The 18,150-nt window shown below is 45.0% G+C and overlaps 2 protein-coding genes across 3 annotated transcripts; one reads left to right on the forward strand and one right to left on the reverse strand.

Annotated features, from left to right (window-relative positions):
• Positions 1-974: 974 nt before the first annotated feature.
• Positions 975-9,856, forward strand: LOC146273958 (uncharacterized). The gene is made up of 10 exons (XM_084704029.1): positions 975-1,254; positions 3,820-3,887; positions 4,257-4,361; positions 4,764-4,809; positions 4,907-5,225; positions 5,348-5,384; positions 5,656-7,855; positions 8,028-9,172; positions 9,296-9,401; positions 9,592-9,856. Exons 2-10 carry the CDS (start codon positions 3,840-3,842, stop codon positions 9,732-9,734), a joined length of 4,149 nt encoding a protein of 1,382 aa, XP_084560155.1. The 5' UTR covers positions 975-1,254; positions 3,820-3,839; the 3' UTR covers positions 9,735-9,856.
• A 4,230-nt stretch (positions 9,857-14,086) lies between these two features.
• On the reverse strand, positions 14,087-17,356 carry LOC146273959 (fish-egg lectin-like). 2 transcript variants are annotated; one of them, XM_084704536.1, is made up of 6 exons: positions 17,098-17,356; positions 16,397-16,491; positions 16,067-16,288; positions 15,346-15,563; positions 15,096-15,244; positions 14,087-15,007 (listed from the first exon to the last, which is right to left on the reverse strand). In XM_084704536.1, exons 2-6 carry the CDS (start codon positions 16,458-16,460, stop codon positions 14,860-14,862), a joined length of 801 nt encoding a protein of 266 aa, XP_084560662.1. In that variant the 5' UTR covers positions 16,461-16,491; positions 17,098-17,356; the 3' UTR covers positions 14,087-14,859. The 2 variants fall into 2 exon arrangements, 1 of the variants encoding a protein (XP_084560662.1); XR_014766526.1 differs by lacking the exons at positions 15,346-15,563; positions 16,067-16,288; positions 16,397-16,491; positions 17,098-17,356 and having other exon boundaries at positions 14,926-15,007; positions 15,117-15,237.
• Positions 17,357-18,150: the final 794 nt, after the last annotated feature.

Below are 18,150 nucleotides of genomic sequence, written 5' to 3' on the forward strand. Positions count from 1 at the left end.
GTGTGTGTGTGTTGGTGTGTGTGTGCAGTCATGATCCAAATGAAACACACAATCAAGCCCCAGGTGTGTTCGAACAGGAGTGTGACTTCCCTGAAGACTCAGGTGTTCTTTCTGGACACAGGAGGCTATTCTACCTGGCACAGGGACACTGAGAAATCAAGGTTAACCCCAAACCCTGGACAGAGGGGCTCAGTGAATGTGATGTGAAAGGTGTGCAGATAACCTGTAATCAGACTCATCCCCGCCAGAGATGAGCCCAATGAGGGTGGTGTCAGCAGAGAGCAGCGTCATGCCAATGTCCTTCTGCATGTCATTGTTACTCAGTTGTTACACGTTTTTTCAGGGAGGATTTCAGGGAGTTTAACTTGATGTTTGAGGCCAGAGAAGCACAGCCTTGCTCTGTGAACAGACAGCCTGACAGCCTGTAAAAGGTTATCATTACAAGAAGGATTACAAACACTATTGTGACGCGCTCCTAGTTGTAGTGCTGCTTTGTTGCTCTAAGTTTTACAAGACAGTGATTGGAGGTATAAGGAGGTTGTCTGGCTGATTACCTTCGACTGCAAAGCTCCCTATACCTGGAAAATATAGCTGGTTTATCCACTTTGTATTGATGACATGGTTATAATACCACACACAATATTCTTTCAAATGAATAACATATGTTATACATGTATGGTCTACACCCCCTGTTGAGAAACCTGTTTTTTCCACACCCCACTACTTCAGATGATAGTTTGTGCACAAAATACTTAATATGAATTACCAACACTAAACGAAACATGGTTTTGTTATTCTCTGAAGTCCTTCAAGTAGGCAACAATAACGCTGCTAGTTTAAGAGCATTATTCATAAAGCCTCTAGGTGGCGCCATTGCAACATGAAACAGGTGGCAAGAAAACTTGGTTTATCGATCAAATAGAAATGTCACCTTTCTGTCTAAAACGCATCGTTTCAGGAGAGACGGCGCTTGGTATCCATGGTGTATAGACATATCATCATGACGTCATGGGGCAGACAGTGATTGTGACGCGCTTTACCAAATTATAAGAACTCGATACACGATCAAATCAGTCATTGATGCTCTGTAGACAAGTAGCGAAAAGCGTTTGATTCTACTTTTTCCTCGTTGGTAAAGTGTAGTGGAAATGTACATTTATTTTAGTATTACCCATTTTCTTCCTCGTTTGTCATCTTTAAAGAAACATGGATGAAATCCCAAAGCATTAACAACTTTGGCGACCTAAACAGAAGGTACGTCTGGTAAACCTAAAGTAAATAAAACAATTTAGACTGTTGAAAAACATCGACAAAAATAATTAGTTCTGTCATAAAAAACAAACAAATCAGTAGGTGAATAATCCGTGTACCCTTCGTTCTTTCATTTTTCCGTTTCAAAACCAAATCGGAAAAACCCCAAAACAAACTTGTTTTTTGGTTTTTCTGTTTCAAAACCAAAACTGAAAATCGGGAAAATGAAGTTTTTGATTGTTTCGTTATTGTAATATTTTGATTGTGGAATTCTGGTGGAAATGTGGAGGTGCAGGCGCATCTAAAGCAGTTCAAGATGGCTGCAAGGCTTCTTTTTTTTCGGGGCATTCCTGCATGTACAGGCACAGGTAAAACTCCATTCCATGGTCGACCCTTACCTGGTCCCACATCCCATTGTTGACTACTGCACATCTGAAACGGATGTATATGTTAATATAACATGTCCAGTTGGTGCAACAGTCATACACAAATCCATTAAATGCATTAGACTCAATGATATACAATGCATAGACCAGACATACTGAAGATACATTTAATTTGCAAAACACAATTTCAAATTCACAAATTCAGTGCTTGATAGGGAGCGCTAAAGAGAATGTTTTAAATGGAGCGTTGATACTAAGCATGTCTGGCTTGGTAGCTGGCCAATGCCTAAAAGGGTGCCTAATTGCGGAGAGGGGTACTGTGTGATGTCCGCAGACACCCCCTGTGGATAAAGGGTAATGTGAGTTTAGATATAGTGACATGGAGGAGAAAGGGGAATAGGTGAGATTCTCTGCAGCACTGAAGCATGTGATGACAGGTAAGCAGGGCTAAAATGTTCTACAAAGCAGAAATGGGGTGAGCTGTCAATCATCCCTATGTGCTCCTTTGTTAAGAGAAACAATATTACTTTTGCCTTGCATAGTATAGTACTCACCTCTACACCTCATCATAAATAATCTAATTATTTTTAATGGGCATGGTTGCATTTGCCACAATTCTGGCCACGTGGGTGGCCCCAAACATGCACATTTTTTCATTTTGGTCCATGTGTTTCATATGGCCCATGTATTTGGCTTGGTAGGGGATGGGATTTAGATTACGACACCCTTTTTAAATAGAAGAGGAATATGCTTAACGCTGATTCGTCGGTCCTTCAGTGCATGCATAGGCCTATGTAATGACACAATTTAATTTGCTAAAGTTAGGCTGCTTACATGTCGTTTTCAGCAGCATAGTCGTTAATAGGACTGTGATTTTGGCGGAAAAAGTTCCACGCATTCCATTAATGGGGAAAACCAAACTTGAAGTGAATTTATATGCCTTGATTTTCTGTTTTCTCTTTCCCTTTTGGTTTTGAAACAGAAAAACCGCTGCAGAACTAGTGATTTCAGTCGTTCTTTTTCCGTTCTTTTTCTGTTTTTCCATTCTGGTTTTACAACATATCTTTTCGTTTTTTCGGATTTGGTTTTTAAACGGAAAAATGAAAGAACGAAGGGTACATGGATTGTGAATGCAGTGTTCAGTATCGTTAATCATATCGAGTGGACATCACATGATAGTTCCAGCTAATCCTCAGATGAGGAAGGCCTATTAGACAAGGTCAAACGCAAAGTAAATATCCTTGCACATTTCCTGTTTAACCAACCAATCTGTCGAGCACGGGTCTCAATCGATTAAATGTCAATCATTATTACTTTTATTATATTACTGTTACAACTCTATTCAGTTGCTTGTTATTGGGAAGCAGTATTTTTAAGCAGTATTTGAGTACGACCATGGTATTGTACGTATAGTGTTACACCACGAAAAGTTGAGCTCTTTATTACCTCCAACAGGTACATACAGCAACATTCAGAGCACAGTAATACTTTCAACTGCCAAACTTAAGAAAAGCATTTTTCGAACCACTCGACCTGTGCCGTGCTCTCTTTTTTTCTGTATCTCGTCCGCACCAGCGCCACCTTTTGGCGGAGATGTACTGACAATTAAATCCAATGTAACTAAATCAACTAAACATATATTAGAACAATTCTACTACTGTTTTAGACAGTTCAGCCAACACTTGTTCAAGTGCTACAATAGCACTTCTTGAGCATATCTCTTATGTGTGGTGTGGGGGCTGAAGTCTGTCTGTATAGACAGTAGGCCTAATGCTGATAATAACTTAACCAATACTTAAAATGAGTAGGAAGGGTTGTTTATTTCTGTCTATTGGGCCCGGGACATACTCCCACAGGTTCATTTATTCATACAGCCTCTAGGTGGCGCCAATGCGGCACGAAACATATAGATGGCAAGAAAACTGGGTTTATTGATTACAAAAAAGTAACTTTTAGGATGACATGGCCCTCTCCACGGTGTATAGACATATTATGACGTAATCGGGCAGACAGGGATTGTGACGTGGTTTACAAATTTATAAGAACTTTACAAAATTAAATGAGTCATTGATGCAGCAGGCAAGGAGCGAACCGAACCGCGTCTACTTTTTTTCTCGTTGAAAAGTGTAGTGGAAATGTACATTTAATGTGGAAAATGTATATTTATTTGAGTATTTCCTAGATTTTCATCTTTAAAGAAACATGGATGACATCCCGAAACATAAAAAACTTCAGCGGCTGAAACAGAAGGTAAGTCCGGTAAACCTAAACAATTTAGACTGTCGATAGACATCGACGAAAATACTAGATTTTTCCAAATTGTTTCAGTAGGCTACTTTTGCGTTTGACAGTTGTGTTTCACAAATAGCCTACCCTAAAACTGTAGACCTTTTAAAGTCATATTTCATATGTAAAAGTAACATTTATTTTTCGAAAAACAATAAAATAATCTCTGTTCAAGACAATCGCCGTATTTCGCCGCTAGCCCCCTTCTCACTCCTCCTTACAAAGTTTGTGTGCGCGTGTGTTTTCATACGTCTGTGTATTTAGTTGGCGTGTGTGTGTGTCTGTGTGTGTGTGTGTGTCTGTGTGTGTGTGTGTATGTGCGTGCTTGTCAAGCCTACTCGTCTCCCTACCTACAGCCCCGGGCCCTGTTGGCCAGCGCTGGGAGCTGAACTGAAGCTTCCTGCCCTGCTGTTCTCAGAAGATCAGAAGCCCCTCCAGGTAGGAACACATACCTGGAGAGACTCAACACATTTGACACTTTGTTCATGTTGTTTACATTGATCAAAAGCAACATACAAACATACAGTAGATAATAAAGGTTCAGAAGTGCATACGTCCAACAGTGTTTAAGTGGGTAGAGCAAAGCGAGTCTGTATTTGACCTGCTAATATCAACATAATCTCAGATACAATATGCTAATCTCGAAGTGCAATAATAATAACAATATAATCATGTCAGAATTGGCAGGACTAGGCAGGCTGGTGAGTAGAAGGCCCTAATCCACCTCCCTGGTACTATAGACTCCAGCCAGGCTCCTCCCCTCCATGTTCCTCAGACTCTCCAATATCTCTGATACTGGCTCTGTTACTGTGCCTTGCTAAGTCTGTTTCTTGCCTTAAGGTGACTGGTGGTGCGAAGATGCTTCCCATCCCCCAGACCAGCTACTGTGAGTCTTTGTTCATTCATGTATCAACATTTAAATGATCACTTTCTGTCAAGAGAAGGGATCCACCAATCAAATTGTGACTCTGTTCTTCCTCTAGGTGTTCTTCCACCAATCAAAAGTTCCTCTCGCCCTGTGGAACCAATCAGAGCATCGGCCTCTGAAACACTCGGGCCCCTGGGCTGCAGAGCCACACCAGATGGAAGGGAGAGTACATACTCCTCTCCACCTCCGTCTCCACCTCCGTCTCCACCTCCGTCTCTACCTCTGTCCCCATGCCGACCTGAGGCACAGTCTCCAGGTTCTTCTCCACCTCCAACCTCGAATGACCCCGAGACCCGGGACACCACGCCCAGTCTTCTGTCATTGGAGGAGACCAGGGACAAGCTTTCTGTTTTGGAGGGCATGATGTCACATCCGTGAGTGTTCCTTCAAACGTCCCCTTTAGACTAGTGTCCTGTTCAGCATAATGTTACGATGTGTCGTCAGTTGTACTTTACTGTAAAGTGATGTCAAACGTCAGTTCTTGTTCTCGTTACAGTCATTGGAAAATCATCAACAGGGTTCTGTTGAGAAAGGTAAATAAAATGTTTACGTGAATTCCTTTTACTCAGTCTGACAATCACCACATGTATCTGTATTGCCACATGACATTTCCCTCCCTCCCTCCCTCCCTCCCTCCCTCCCTCCCTCCCTCCCTCCCTCCCTCCCTCCCTCCCTCCCTCCCTCCCTCCCTCCCTCCCTCCCTCCCTCCCTCCCTCCCTCCCTCCCTCCCTCCCTCCCTCCCTCCCTCCCTCCCTCCCTCCCTCCCTCCCTCCCTCCCTCCCTCCCTCCCTCCCTCCCTCCAAGAACAAGAGCGTAGCTGAGCTGCAGGAGCGCTCGGACGAGGTCATGGAGTGGGTTCTCAAGGTGACCAAAGGGGTGGTCCTGCCTGCCATGGCCCTTTACCAGGTTCTCCACATCCGCAAAAACCAAGATGGCCACCCGCTGTCCGCCGCCATCTCCTACAGCAGTTGGGACTCCCAGAGCGACAGGTCTTCTTTTGCAGAGCTGCTGTCCCCAGCCAGGCCTGTCACTGGCTCTCTGACTGGGATGGTATGTTTCAACCCTGCTGATTCTCCCCAGGACCAGGCCTCTTTTCTGGGCTCCACCCAGCCCTACGTCCCCCAGGGCGTTCTGAGAATGATCTCAGAGAGGTTCCACCCTCTGCTGATAGGAGGGCAGGGATCCAGGCCCCAGGGCAGGCTGCTGGGTGGCAGGCCTCCGATGTTGGACTCTGATAGGCCCACGGAGGAGGACGTCCTCGCCATGGCATCCCTCACTGTGGCAGAGATCCTGTTGAAGGTGCAGGCAGTGATGGATAAACAAGAGCACGATGCAGAGGACAAGGTGTCAGCCTGTGTGGAGGAGCTCTACGAGTCTGTCATGGGAGAGGTGCTGGAGAAGTTTGCACTCCACCACCCCGGCTGCTTGCTGTCGGACTGCCATGTGACCAGCATCTCCCAGGACCTGATAAACAACGCCTGGCAGGACGCCAAGGAGAAGATTCAGGTCCTCGCCAACAGTCACACCGATGCCATCAATGAGCTGGTGTCCCCGTGGCCCCCGTCATCTGCCGACACAAGGGAGAGGATGGAGATGGCCTCCTTCCTCACTGGCAGTGTGGCGGAGGCAGAAGAGATGGAGAAGGCGATGGCTCCGCCCAGCCGCGTGACATCACCGACCCTCTGCTCCCTGAAGGAGAGCCTCTCTGGAATCCTGGCCTGCCACGCCCTGTTCCAGAGCCCGGGCGTGGTCCCCACGGAGGAGAAGCTGGAGCTGGTGAGGATGGTGGGGGGTTTCCTCCAGGAGATGGAGCCCACAGAAGGAGGCTCTTCCCTGGACCAGCCCCAAGAGGCCTACGAGGCCTCCCTGGTCCAGATCGTGGCCACGGCCTGCAACGTGATCCACAACGTCCTGAAGAACTTCCACGCAGCCCAGCAGCTGATTGGGCAAGTGGAGGTGGCTGACTTCCTGCAGCCTGGAAGTAAGACCCTCACCATGGTGGTGGAGTGTGTTAGCCAGAGCCTGCTAGGAGACGTTGCCGTGGAGCTGGATGCCCTGAGGAGGAGGAGGAACCTGGAAGCCAGCAGAAACAGTGGGAGGAGCAGCAGGAATCAGGAATGCCTCCCTCTTGACACCCGGCAGGAGCGATCAGTGGAGTGCAGCTCTGCTAGCAAGGAGGAGCAGGAGGAGGAGGATCCTGAGAAGGAGGAGACCGCCCCTCCCTCCTCCAGGAGCACTAGCGTCTGGAGCGAGGCTAGCAGTGCTGCCAGCTGCCAAGACCTCAGCCTCACCGCTGAAAACATGCTGGACATCATCATGCGGATGGCCCACTTGGCCTCCAGATCCTCCCCTGACGACGACGACAAACGCGATGGAGGCTCCTCTGTCAAATCGTTCGACCAGGAGGAGTACGACCTGGGCCGCCTGCTGGCATCCCACAGCATGTGCACCAGGATGTTCCAGGGGAGGATCCAACACTTCTCCGAGCAGTTGATTAACTGCATTTATCAGCTTCTCCTGGACACCCGGATGGGACGACTCCCCTCGACACCCCATTGTCGCTTCGAGCCCAACTTCCAGAACCTGGAGGACAAGGAACGTCTGGACCAGGAGCTGTTCACCCCTCTGCTGTACATTTTTTTCCAGACGGCCTTCAAGAGCCTGATGGGGAACCTTCTGGGTGAAGAAGACCTCACGGACGACCACCGGGCATCCTGCAGCGATGCGTCCTCGGACGGCAGTGACAGTAGCAGTGACAGCAGCAGTGACAGCAGCAGTGACAGCAGTGACTGTCCCTCCCTGGACTGGTCCCGAGGGATGACGCCGGGCCGCAGGCATGGGGTTGAGGGTAGTAGGAGATCACAGAGCAGGTTGAAGCCTTCCTACAGCCAGGATCAGAGGCGGGCGCTGGAGGCCATTTGTGAGGTGTTGACTACCCAGGCGGGAAGTGACCTCTACAAGACACGCAACGACCCACAAGAAAACATGGTCGTTGTCCGCAAAGGTAGAGAATTTTTTTTACCTTTAGATATAATTTTTTTTAACTATGCTTTTGTAAGACATGCGATTGTGTAGTTCAAGTAAATAACTGTAATAATAGTATTGTAGTTAACAGACAAAATATGATATGAGAAAAGTAAGGTTAATCGCTATAATAGTAATAGTGTAGTTAAAAGTTAGTTTTCTTGTGCCAGGCCTTGATGCTAAAGCCAAGGCCAGGGTCTGTAACCTAGCCAGCTCCTCCTCTGAAGACCAGGAAGTGACAACCGGAAGTCTCAATCCAGAGTCAGGTCTCACCATCCAGGAAGTAGGACAGCCTGAGATAGATGAAAACAAAAACGCTGACTACCCTGATGATTTCCACGAAGAGGAAGAAGGGTCAGATTGCCAGACAATTGCCAAGGGTGCATTGATGGAGGAAGAAGAGAAGGATGAAGATATTGGAGCTGCAGGCGTCCCTGAGGAGGTCCAGGATCATCCCTCCCTACCCGTGAGCCCCTCTGAGACCCCCTCCCTCCAGCCCGGGGAGGTTCTGATCCAGGAGAAGGTCCTGACGCCCCCCCGGCCCAGCGCCCTGCACCACCAGACCCTGCATGACCTGCTGCACAGGCTGGTGGGACGCCTGGCCCTCCAGGGGCCCCTTCGTTCCTGCTTCACCCCCACCAACTCGGAGATAGAGTCTGTCCTCTTCCAAGACGTGAGCTGGTTTCTCTGGAACCAGGCCGGGATCGGCCTCGTCCTGGAGCACGAACCCCAGAACCCACTCTTCGGTGGCGCCGACGCCCTAGACGCCATGTTTGATGCGACCTACGCTGAGCTGATGCTCTGTTCCGATAGCAACAGGGCCCAGGTCCACTCCGCCCTCCAGGGAGGGGCAGGCATCGTCTGCATGGCCGAGAACGTCGCCACGGTGATCTGCCGTCACGCCGAGTTTTGGCGCCCTTCTGCCGTGTCGGGTGAGACCCCTGATTTGGAAACAGGTTGTGAGGAGAAGGAGAGCGCAGAGGACTCTGCTGGCTTGGAAAAGGCCGGTGGAAGTTCCAGCCCCTTCACATGCAACAGAAGCTTGGATGAAAGACTTGAGATGGAGTCTGCTGGCTTGGAAAAGGCCAGCAGACTCGCCTACTGCCTCTCATCCTCCTCCACTTCCTGGTCCTGCTACTCCTCCTCTTCTTCCACCTCTGTTCTCTCCTCTCCTTCATCCTCCAAATCCTCCACCAGCTCCTCCACCTCCAGGGGCTCCATGGCTCGGGCCCCCAGCCCAGAGGGACATCATTTGGGACAGACCGACACCCCCGTCCTCCAGAGATGGTTCACACTGGTAAGCTGAAAACAACACCACACACTAGCACAAGGTAGAACTGACCTGAGCTGAGTCAGCGATGAGAAAGGACGACATGTGACAATCTCAATGAATCTGTGTGTCTTTGCTCTCACTTCCCAGAAGAAAGAGAAGACTTGCTTTAAGGATGGACAGAATGTGGCTGCCAAGGGAAGAAAGACAAGCAGAATATTCAAGACAAACAAAGTTTCTCCCCTTAGCGCTGAACGTGAGATCCTGACTGCATTTTTGCTCATTTAGGCTCTCCCACCATTTCACACACACAGACTTGCACACAAACACACACACACACACACAGGCATACAGATATGCACACACACTATTTTTAAGTGAGAGGTCACAGTGCTGAAGTTCTGTGTGATGTCATACCTTGTTGTGTGATGGTGTTTCCTGTCCAGGTCCAGGCCTTGGTGAGTCCTCCATTGCTGGAAGAAAGGAGAAGAAGAAGAAGAAAAAGTCTTTCAAATCTTTCTTCCGGGGGATCACTACAGCTCTCTCCAGGGCTTTCTGCTTTGGCTGCGTGAAGGATATTCACCAGTAGAGAGCGCCACCTGCTTAGTCAACTGTCTGGCAGAGAAAGAGAACCTGTCACTACGGCAACAACTGTAGTTACTTCCCTCTTCTTCAGAAAGTGTAACCATTTTTTTTTAATATTCCAATAAAAACCACTGGAACTTCGTTTATATCTCCTTTGTAATCGTTTAAGCTGTTTGTGTACAAGGTTGTGACATCACTATGTCAGGACTGCTGCCATACAGAGAGGCTGATTAGCATGTGTTAGAGTCATTGTACAAAACCACTTTACATCAGTGTAAAAGTTACCTTAAACATGAGCTTTTCAAAAACTTTTAAATACACATGACCAAACTACATATTTTAAGAAGGCTACTTGACTTAGTTTAGAATAGTTGTTATTATCCCCCAATTTAAAAAGAGCCTTCTTTTGTAATGATTAGATTGAAACACACCACCGTTCTTCTTTGTTCCAAGTGGTCTTGCTTGCCTCTGCTCACACATGTTTACCTAATACACACACAGAGACACACACAGTCACAAACTGTGCTGGTTCCTTCGTGCCAGATATTGATTTATGGTGTGTGAGCCACTCTGTTTGATAACTTGTATTTTTGGAGCAGTTGATCCGGTTTGCAGTATATTGGATTGCACACACACACACAGCACAGAAAATGAACCAGAACCATTTGACCTTTTTTGGAATTTTCACAAAACGTGATCTGCTAACGAAATTCACACTTGAGAATAGGACATTATTGTCATCCAAAGAACAGAGCTATGAGAAAGGGTGAGAAAAAGAGAAAGAGGCAGAGAGAGCCACAGACATTTCAGGTGACCACTTGTAGAGTTCGAGTTTAATGAATTCCTGACCTGGAAAGAATTGCTGCATGAGTTCTTATCACCTGGGGGAAAGAGTTTTGGGACATCATGTTCTGAGGCTGTGTTGTTTCAACTGTGATTGTGTTTCGGAAACAATGTGTGGGTTGGTATATTTATAGTTAGTACTTTTAAAATAAAAACTACAAATGCTACACTGCTTTGCTTGCAGTGTTATTTTCTTTATTACAGTGCACAGTATGTATGCCTTCTAGCCTCTAGCCTGCGATACAAGCTATAACCAAAAGAAAATAAACCCAAACAAAATACAGGTAAAAAATACGGTAGTGGCACTTCAATAGTTCGACTTTGAACACGACCACACACAAATCCAAACATCTTCTCAGCTAGATTCCTTGGACACCACCACGCACTGTCATCTACCCTGCACCGTCCGGGAATCGCGAACCCAACTTTCTGCAAGAAAGTTACATCACTTCCTAACCTCCCCAGATCCACCTGGTAACAAGGAGTGAGCTAATAATAGGAAGAGACTGAAAACAGATGCATCTTTTAACTAAACAGTTTAATACAAATATGTCTGATATAGGCTACCCCTATATTACTAAACAGTTAAACAATATTCTAAAGAGCTAAACAATGTACTAAAGAATCAAACAATGTGAGATATCAAATATATATAAATATAAAATGATACAAAAATATATGAAATCGGGCAGCGTAGTGCAAAATTGCTGTGGAAATGGTGGACGGATCTTTACCCTGTGTTCTGGCCCCCTCTTTCACCGACCGTCTCTGAAGGAGGGGATCCTTCACTGAATTGCTGCTTATTAAAATGCCACAAGGATACAACTTCACTTACTCCATGTTGTAGGCTACCATTGAGCTGCTGCCTGCAGCCATCCCCATCTCCCCCTTGCTGTCTAAACAATTTCGGAGCACTTGAACACCATCTTTGTACTTCATGACATCTGACTCATTCAGTCTCCAAACACCGAGGAGAGAGGACCTCTGAAAATGCGCTTAGGAAAGCCTTTTGTGTTGATATCAGTGAGCAATTATTTGATAAACAACAGGTTTACAGCTGGGAGAGGTCGTCTTTTACAAAATGATGAAGCTCATGTCACGGACCGCACGGCGTCTGAGGGCCGATGCATCACAAGACGCACCTGTATTGTGTTTAACTCATTAGCATGGCCATATAAGCGGAGCTGTCTCTGACTTCGTTGTGGAGTCAACGGTGCGTGTCCACCACAGCGGCGATTCCATCCAATCCATTTTCTATTAAACCGGGCGTTGACGCTCGCGTACGCTCCCACAATGCCCTACACCAGCGTCAACGCCCAGTTTCATAGAAAATGGATTGGAAGCCTCCGCTCCGCTGCAGTGGACACGCACCATTATTCTTAGTTTTGTTTTCGATGGCCGAGTGGCGTTTGACCGTTGTTCTGTAACAACCTCATATTTTTTAGAGACAGGGAGTGCCTCCCCTCTACTCCACTAAAGTCAAAGCTGTTTCCATGTCTGTGGTCATCAACAAATTGTCAAATAATTAAGCAAGTGTCTTGACTGAATTGTGTGGGGAGGGTTAGCACAAGTGAATCGAATGAGGATGTGACAGCACAAATCACACCAGCTTTATTTCATGCTTCCATGTTCTAACCACACACACATGTACACACACACACTTCTGACTGAGCGCTATTGCTTTATGTGGAGGAAATGTGACTGTGAGACACTACTGTTTATTTTATGTTGAACAACTACGAATTACGAACTTAATCATGTTTGAAGTAAGGGCATTAAGTAATATTTGAACTATCATTACATTTACATGGCTGGCATTTAAGCAAGTTTCTCAGTTAGAGAGATATTTTTCCTTCGTTTTTCTGCTTTTTACTGCAGCAACCCTGAACCCTCACTCCTCAGTGGACTGTTATTTTAGAAGGTTTTTCAGTAATAGATACATTTTTTCTGCATTTTACCGCAGCAACTGAACACTCAGAGTGGACTCTGTTGAACAAGTCACTAGAGAGTCTTTTCCCGTAATGGCAGGAGGAAGAGCGAGGATATGTGAGAGGGCATGAAGGCTTTCTTTTTGTCTGCATGTCCCAAAGTAAGATCTTTTTTATTTTAACTTTAAAGCAACACTGAACCCTTACTGGGTGTAGGTGGGCTGAAGATGAAGTTCAGTTATTGACATTGTAATAAAACTCTTGAATAAAAGTATTTTCAGGTATTTTATCATGTGTTAATGTTTAGGTTGGTGAGTAGTCAGGTGCAATGTCTGCCCTAACCATATGACCCTACACATGCACACCTTCTAATAACGCCACATGTATGGCAGATCAAAGTCAGAACTTGTATGGACACTAGGTCAGGCCTGCATCGACGTGAGACCAGCATTGGATCTATTATGTTTCCTTGCCCAGCGCTAAGAGAGACATGATCAGTCAACAGTGAACAGCCTCCTCCCTCTCTCTCTCTCTCTCTCTCTCTCTCTCTCTCTCTCTCTCTCTCGATCCTCATCAGTTTCCTTGAGGGTTTAGGTTGGTTGAGGGACAGTTCTATGGGCTTATGTGAAGCCCTCTGTGACATGCTTGCGTGTAAAAAGGGCTATACAAATACATTTGATTTGATTTATTTTTGTTCCTTTTGCACACCGCTATGAGCCATGTGCAAGACATGAACAGACTGCAGAGAGATCCTCAGGCAGTTATGTATGTGTATGTGTGTACTCAGTATATGTATTTATTCATTTGTTTATGTAAAAATATGTATTCATTCATTTTTTCAATATGTTCACACTTTTATCCACAAAGACTCATAGTACAGTAGAGATATCCATCTATTTGAGTATGTGTGAATCCCCTAACTATCAAAGCCATCATCTTGGTGTTATGAGCACCTCATTTTACCACTTCTCCTAGGTGAGGACACAGGCCTGTCTAGAGGTGAGGGCGTAAAATGTGTATTGTGTATGTGTCATGCATGTCTTGAATGTTTGTGTGCGTGTGTAAATGTGTGACCTTTCTGTACATACACCTAACGTTGACAAGATCCTGACAATGAGTGTGTAATAGTGTAATACTACAATCTTTGAAAAATCGGATAGACTTGTATCTATGCTGCATAATAAAGATGTCATACAATATTATTGAGTTATTGAGTTCAAAGTTGTAACTATGTAACAAGTTCAAATAAATTGTTATTCCATTCTGTCCAGCAGTTTAACATGCTTCAGACAACAGGCCCACATGCCCTTTGTGAAATGACTGAATAATGACTGATACTACTGCAGCTTGCTGGCTAATTTTGTTGATAGCTAACATTAGCTAGTGTTTGATACTGATTTATCAGGACTCTGGCATGTGTAGGGGGGTAAATATTGTCCAAACAACCAAAACTAATTCCCCTATGGTTTAAAAAAGATGGGAAACTGAACAGTGTATTAGCATGAACCAAATAATGCCAATACCAATAGAATTCCAGGTATTTGACTCTATGGGTTAAATCAGAGCAAGAATGGTCAAAGTACGGTTAAGTGAAATACGTATTTAATAACTTTGCAAATGAATGAAATCAATTACAAGGCAAACATGTTACAATATGAAAGTTTTCAATCTTACCTACTCTACCATGATCATTGTAAATCAGAGAGAAAGCAAGAGGTGAGGAAGGAGTAGGACAGTAGGACAAGGCAGAACTGAGGAGAAGGTCTCAGGAGATCAAGAATCCACAGAACAATGCATTACAATTCCCTTTATACACAAGAACAACCAATCAGACCACATCTTGAATGGGGTGTGAGAGCCATCAAGTTGAGACCGTCCAGAAACTCCAGACTTTAGCATATGAGAGGTGGGGGCGGGTTTGACACCCAGCCTTACACATGGAACAGAGATCCATCTTTTTGTGTCACTAATCGAGTACATCTGGAGAACTGCGTAATGGGGATGTATTATGAAGCAAGCAGTTGAATGGAATTTTGAGTACAATAAGCTTTAATGATCACCAAAGCCACAAGAAGAACCATATAAATCATTATGCTCATTTTAAAAACTATCAGTTCTGGAACAAGATACTAGTAACAGGATCACTTGAGGATATTTGAAGTCTCTGGATACTGTTGTTTACATTTCTGCACAATAGGTGTGTTTATCCATATGAACCAAACTGGAACAGAAGCCCAGCATGATTATGACTGTTCTAATTAAGGATGTGTTGGAAGAAAAAAAATAAAGGGTGCGTAATGATTAAATAATTAAGCTGCAGGGTTTTCCAGCAGGGCTGCCTCTGTGTTAGAGCAGTGCTCAGGGCTCAGTGCAGTCGTAGATGACATCATTGTTCAGGATGAGCCACAGATGGCCCAGATCATAGGACACATGGTTCACCTGTCCGCTGTAGAGAGGAATGTGGGTCCAGCCGGTACCTTCAGGTTGACAGGCAGACGTGGAATCCCTGAAATTGAGACATTTCACTTCTATTCATGAAGGAATCATTTACAGCTGAGAGAAATGTATCACTTATGAAATTATGAAAAAAATACAGGAGCTTGTGAAGACAAAACCTGCGGAACACGTCTCCTGCAGAATTCACTCCATAGACAGATCTGTCACTTCCCACCTCGATCATAGACAGGCTTCCTGGAACCTTCTGCCAGGTACCGTCCCGCTCACAATTAAAGGAGTTCACCCCCTGGAGGACCCAACAGTCTGAGAAGCAAAATCAGTTCATTTATTGATGATAGTCATTGTTCCACAGACAACAGAGCCCAGCCCAGCCCAGCCCAGCCTTACCTTCCTCACAAAGATTTGATCACCACTGTTAACACCCCAGCAGCTATAAGGACCACAGCTGAAGTACTTCAGGCTGCCAGGAATTTGGCGCCAGTTCAAAGCACTATTACTTCCACTGTAGCCAACTGTGTTCTCCTTTGGAAGACAGAAGGGGGCATCGACATGATTGGCTCCCGCCACAAACTGGTCTCCACCAGCATCAATCTGCTTCAAGAGACCTGATCCAAAACTAAAACAGGAACTTATGGTTTCTCAAGATCCCATCTGGAAAAGGTCTGTAAAAAACCTATAAGAATGACACTATTCATGTACAACACATCTGTGGGAAAGAGCTTGCACATAAAGCACATTTCACACAGAAAAGGTCCTTCAACATCCAGGTAGGTCATAGATAAAACAAGATTTTTTTATGTTACCTAATATGAAAGGGGTCATAATTCTGTATGTTAACACACCGTTATTGTATGTACTATATCAAAATTAACATATGAAATTCACAATCTTACTCCACATGGGTTGACATCATGATAAAGACACACATTATTTCAAAAATATAAACATGTCTGTTAAATCATACCAGCACATTCCTATGAAATCATACAACCACACACTGAGGTTATAGACATATTGCACTTTAATCTGTCTAAAAATGACTACAAGCAAACCTTGTCTATTGGGGGCCCACAGTGCCATATATTATTATTGGTGTAGTTATTCTTACCAGGTACGTTCACCCAGTCGGTCCCAATTAGTTTAAAGATGAGATTCTCTCTGTTGGCGCCCCAGACTCCTGCAGGTCCTACATGCTTCAGTTTGCCTGGCAACTGTGTCCATGACGATCCATACCTTGTGAAGATGCTGTCGTCTTTGTTGACCCCCATCACTTGTCCAACACCTACATCAATCTGGACCAGGGCACCAGAGAGATGTGTACGTCTAAATGCTGCATGACAAACAAACAAACAAACACTTGGGTTGGTGGGGTTTGTCAGACAGAGCAGGGAAAGATGGAAAACATGCACAGGACTGATTAACAGTCAGACAAACTTACCCACACATGAAGTCAGCAACACACAGTGCAGGGTAAAGAGGAGTGTTGCAATACAGAGAGGCATGGCTCACTCAGTGACTAACTGACAAGTGAGTCTGTAGGAGGACAGAGGAGCAGATTTATACCAACCAACGGCCGTCACAACTATGTCAGAAAGGGAGTAAAACTATGTGGAAAGTAGAGGCCTCACCACCACACCTCAAGTACTTTATTTGAATCAGGTGTGTTGGAGCAGCGAAATATCAAAACATGCAGGGCACGGGGTCCCGTGGACCAGGATTGAGAACCACTGTGTATAGCATACAGATGACCCTGCCCCCTTCCCCCGCAACAAAGTTTAGACATCTTTTACACATGCAGATGTCATGTGCTGTTGTAAACAATGCTACTAGTGGAAGCGGCAAGGTGTTCAGTGCTCACTGAGAGGGTGGTCGACCAATGACAATCAGAGCTCGCGCAAGAAGGTGAAACGTGAGGGAGATACCCTTTCAAAAACTTGTAAGGGTGTAAAAACTAGTTTGTGAAGGACCCAGAGAAACACAAATATCCACCAACGCAAAATTAACGCATTTTTTAGGTCTCAAAAAGAGGACAGGTAAAAGAGGACGTCTGGTCACCCTAGGTACAGGTCAATGGTTAAAAGAAAAAGGTGATACAAATAAACTGCAACCAAAACTAAGCGCTCTCTCTCTCTCTAAGACCTTCGTTTCAAGCTTCGTGTCGTCCGTCCGTTTCTCGTCCGTCCGTCCGTAACCTGCTGCTGTTTCCCACCTCCCTCCTCTGTCCCAAATCCGCCCTTAAAAACCATCCTGAGCTGGGGGTGTGGTCCAAGTACTCAGGTGTTGTCCATTCAGCTGATCCCTAGTCTAATTCAACTAAACAAACTCTACACGGCAAAATATGTGCCCAAACACAATACAAAACACACTAATCACAGCAATTAAATCAAGTGTAAAACATAACTAAATAACAGTACATGTTACTGTTAATGTACATTAGGAATCAGTCAATTGTCAACAGCTCCCATGAATGTCCCACTTTGACACACGTGTTATTTGAGTATTAGGTTACTTACATAAACACGCACAATGTACTTCCACACTATTCCTGTTGCTCACTAGCCTGCACTCTCTTCATGCAATGCATTTCATGATGCCGGAGAAGCACTCATCTTGCCAGTGCATTGTTTATGGACATTTAGCTTTCATATGACTCAAAGCTGTAGGCTAATGCTTGGACGATATCACCTCCTAGTGGAAATAACTGAGCAAAGAAAAGCAAATGAAACCAAAAGGCTGCATGTTGTAAACGGGATCTTTCACTTTTGGTGTGGTTTGGAGGATAGATGTTCTTCAACTTCAGTGAAACAATTTCTTGGACTTTCTGAGGATCCATATTTGCTCTTTGTTTAACTTGTTTAAATACTAGCAACCATAAACTGACTCCGTTGCTACTGAGAAAAGAACCTTTCACCTGCCCTATTTATACTCGCTCAACTGTGCTGTACAGTACTGTGTGACATGACTTGAATTGATGGATTGACTCCTATGATAAGTGGTATGATATAGAAACGTGGGCACACACATGATCCTACTTCTGATAAACATGGCATGGTAACCCTAACAGGTAACCAGCTGTTTTGGATGAACCCCAAACCAAGCAACCTCCAAAATGACCTGAATGTTAGAAGTAATAACTGTTTATAGTACTTCACACCAACATGTGTAGTGCTTCACATAATAAAGACAATATGA

The sequence above is a fragment of the Hypomesus nipponensis genome, chromosome 9 (assembly GCF_054491055.1).
Source record: "Hypomesus nipponensis isolate SF chromosome 9, ASM5449105v1, whole genome shotgun sequence".
NCBI lineage: Eukaryota > Metazoa > Chordata > Actinopteri > Osmeriformes > Osmeridae > Hypomesus > Hypomesus nipponensis.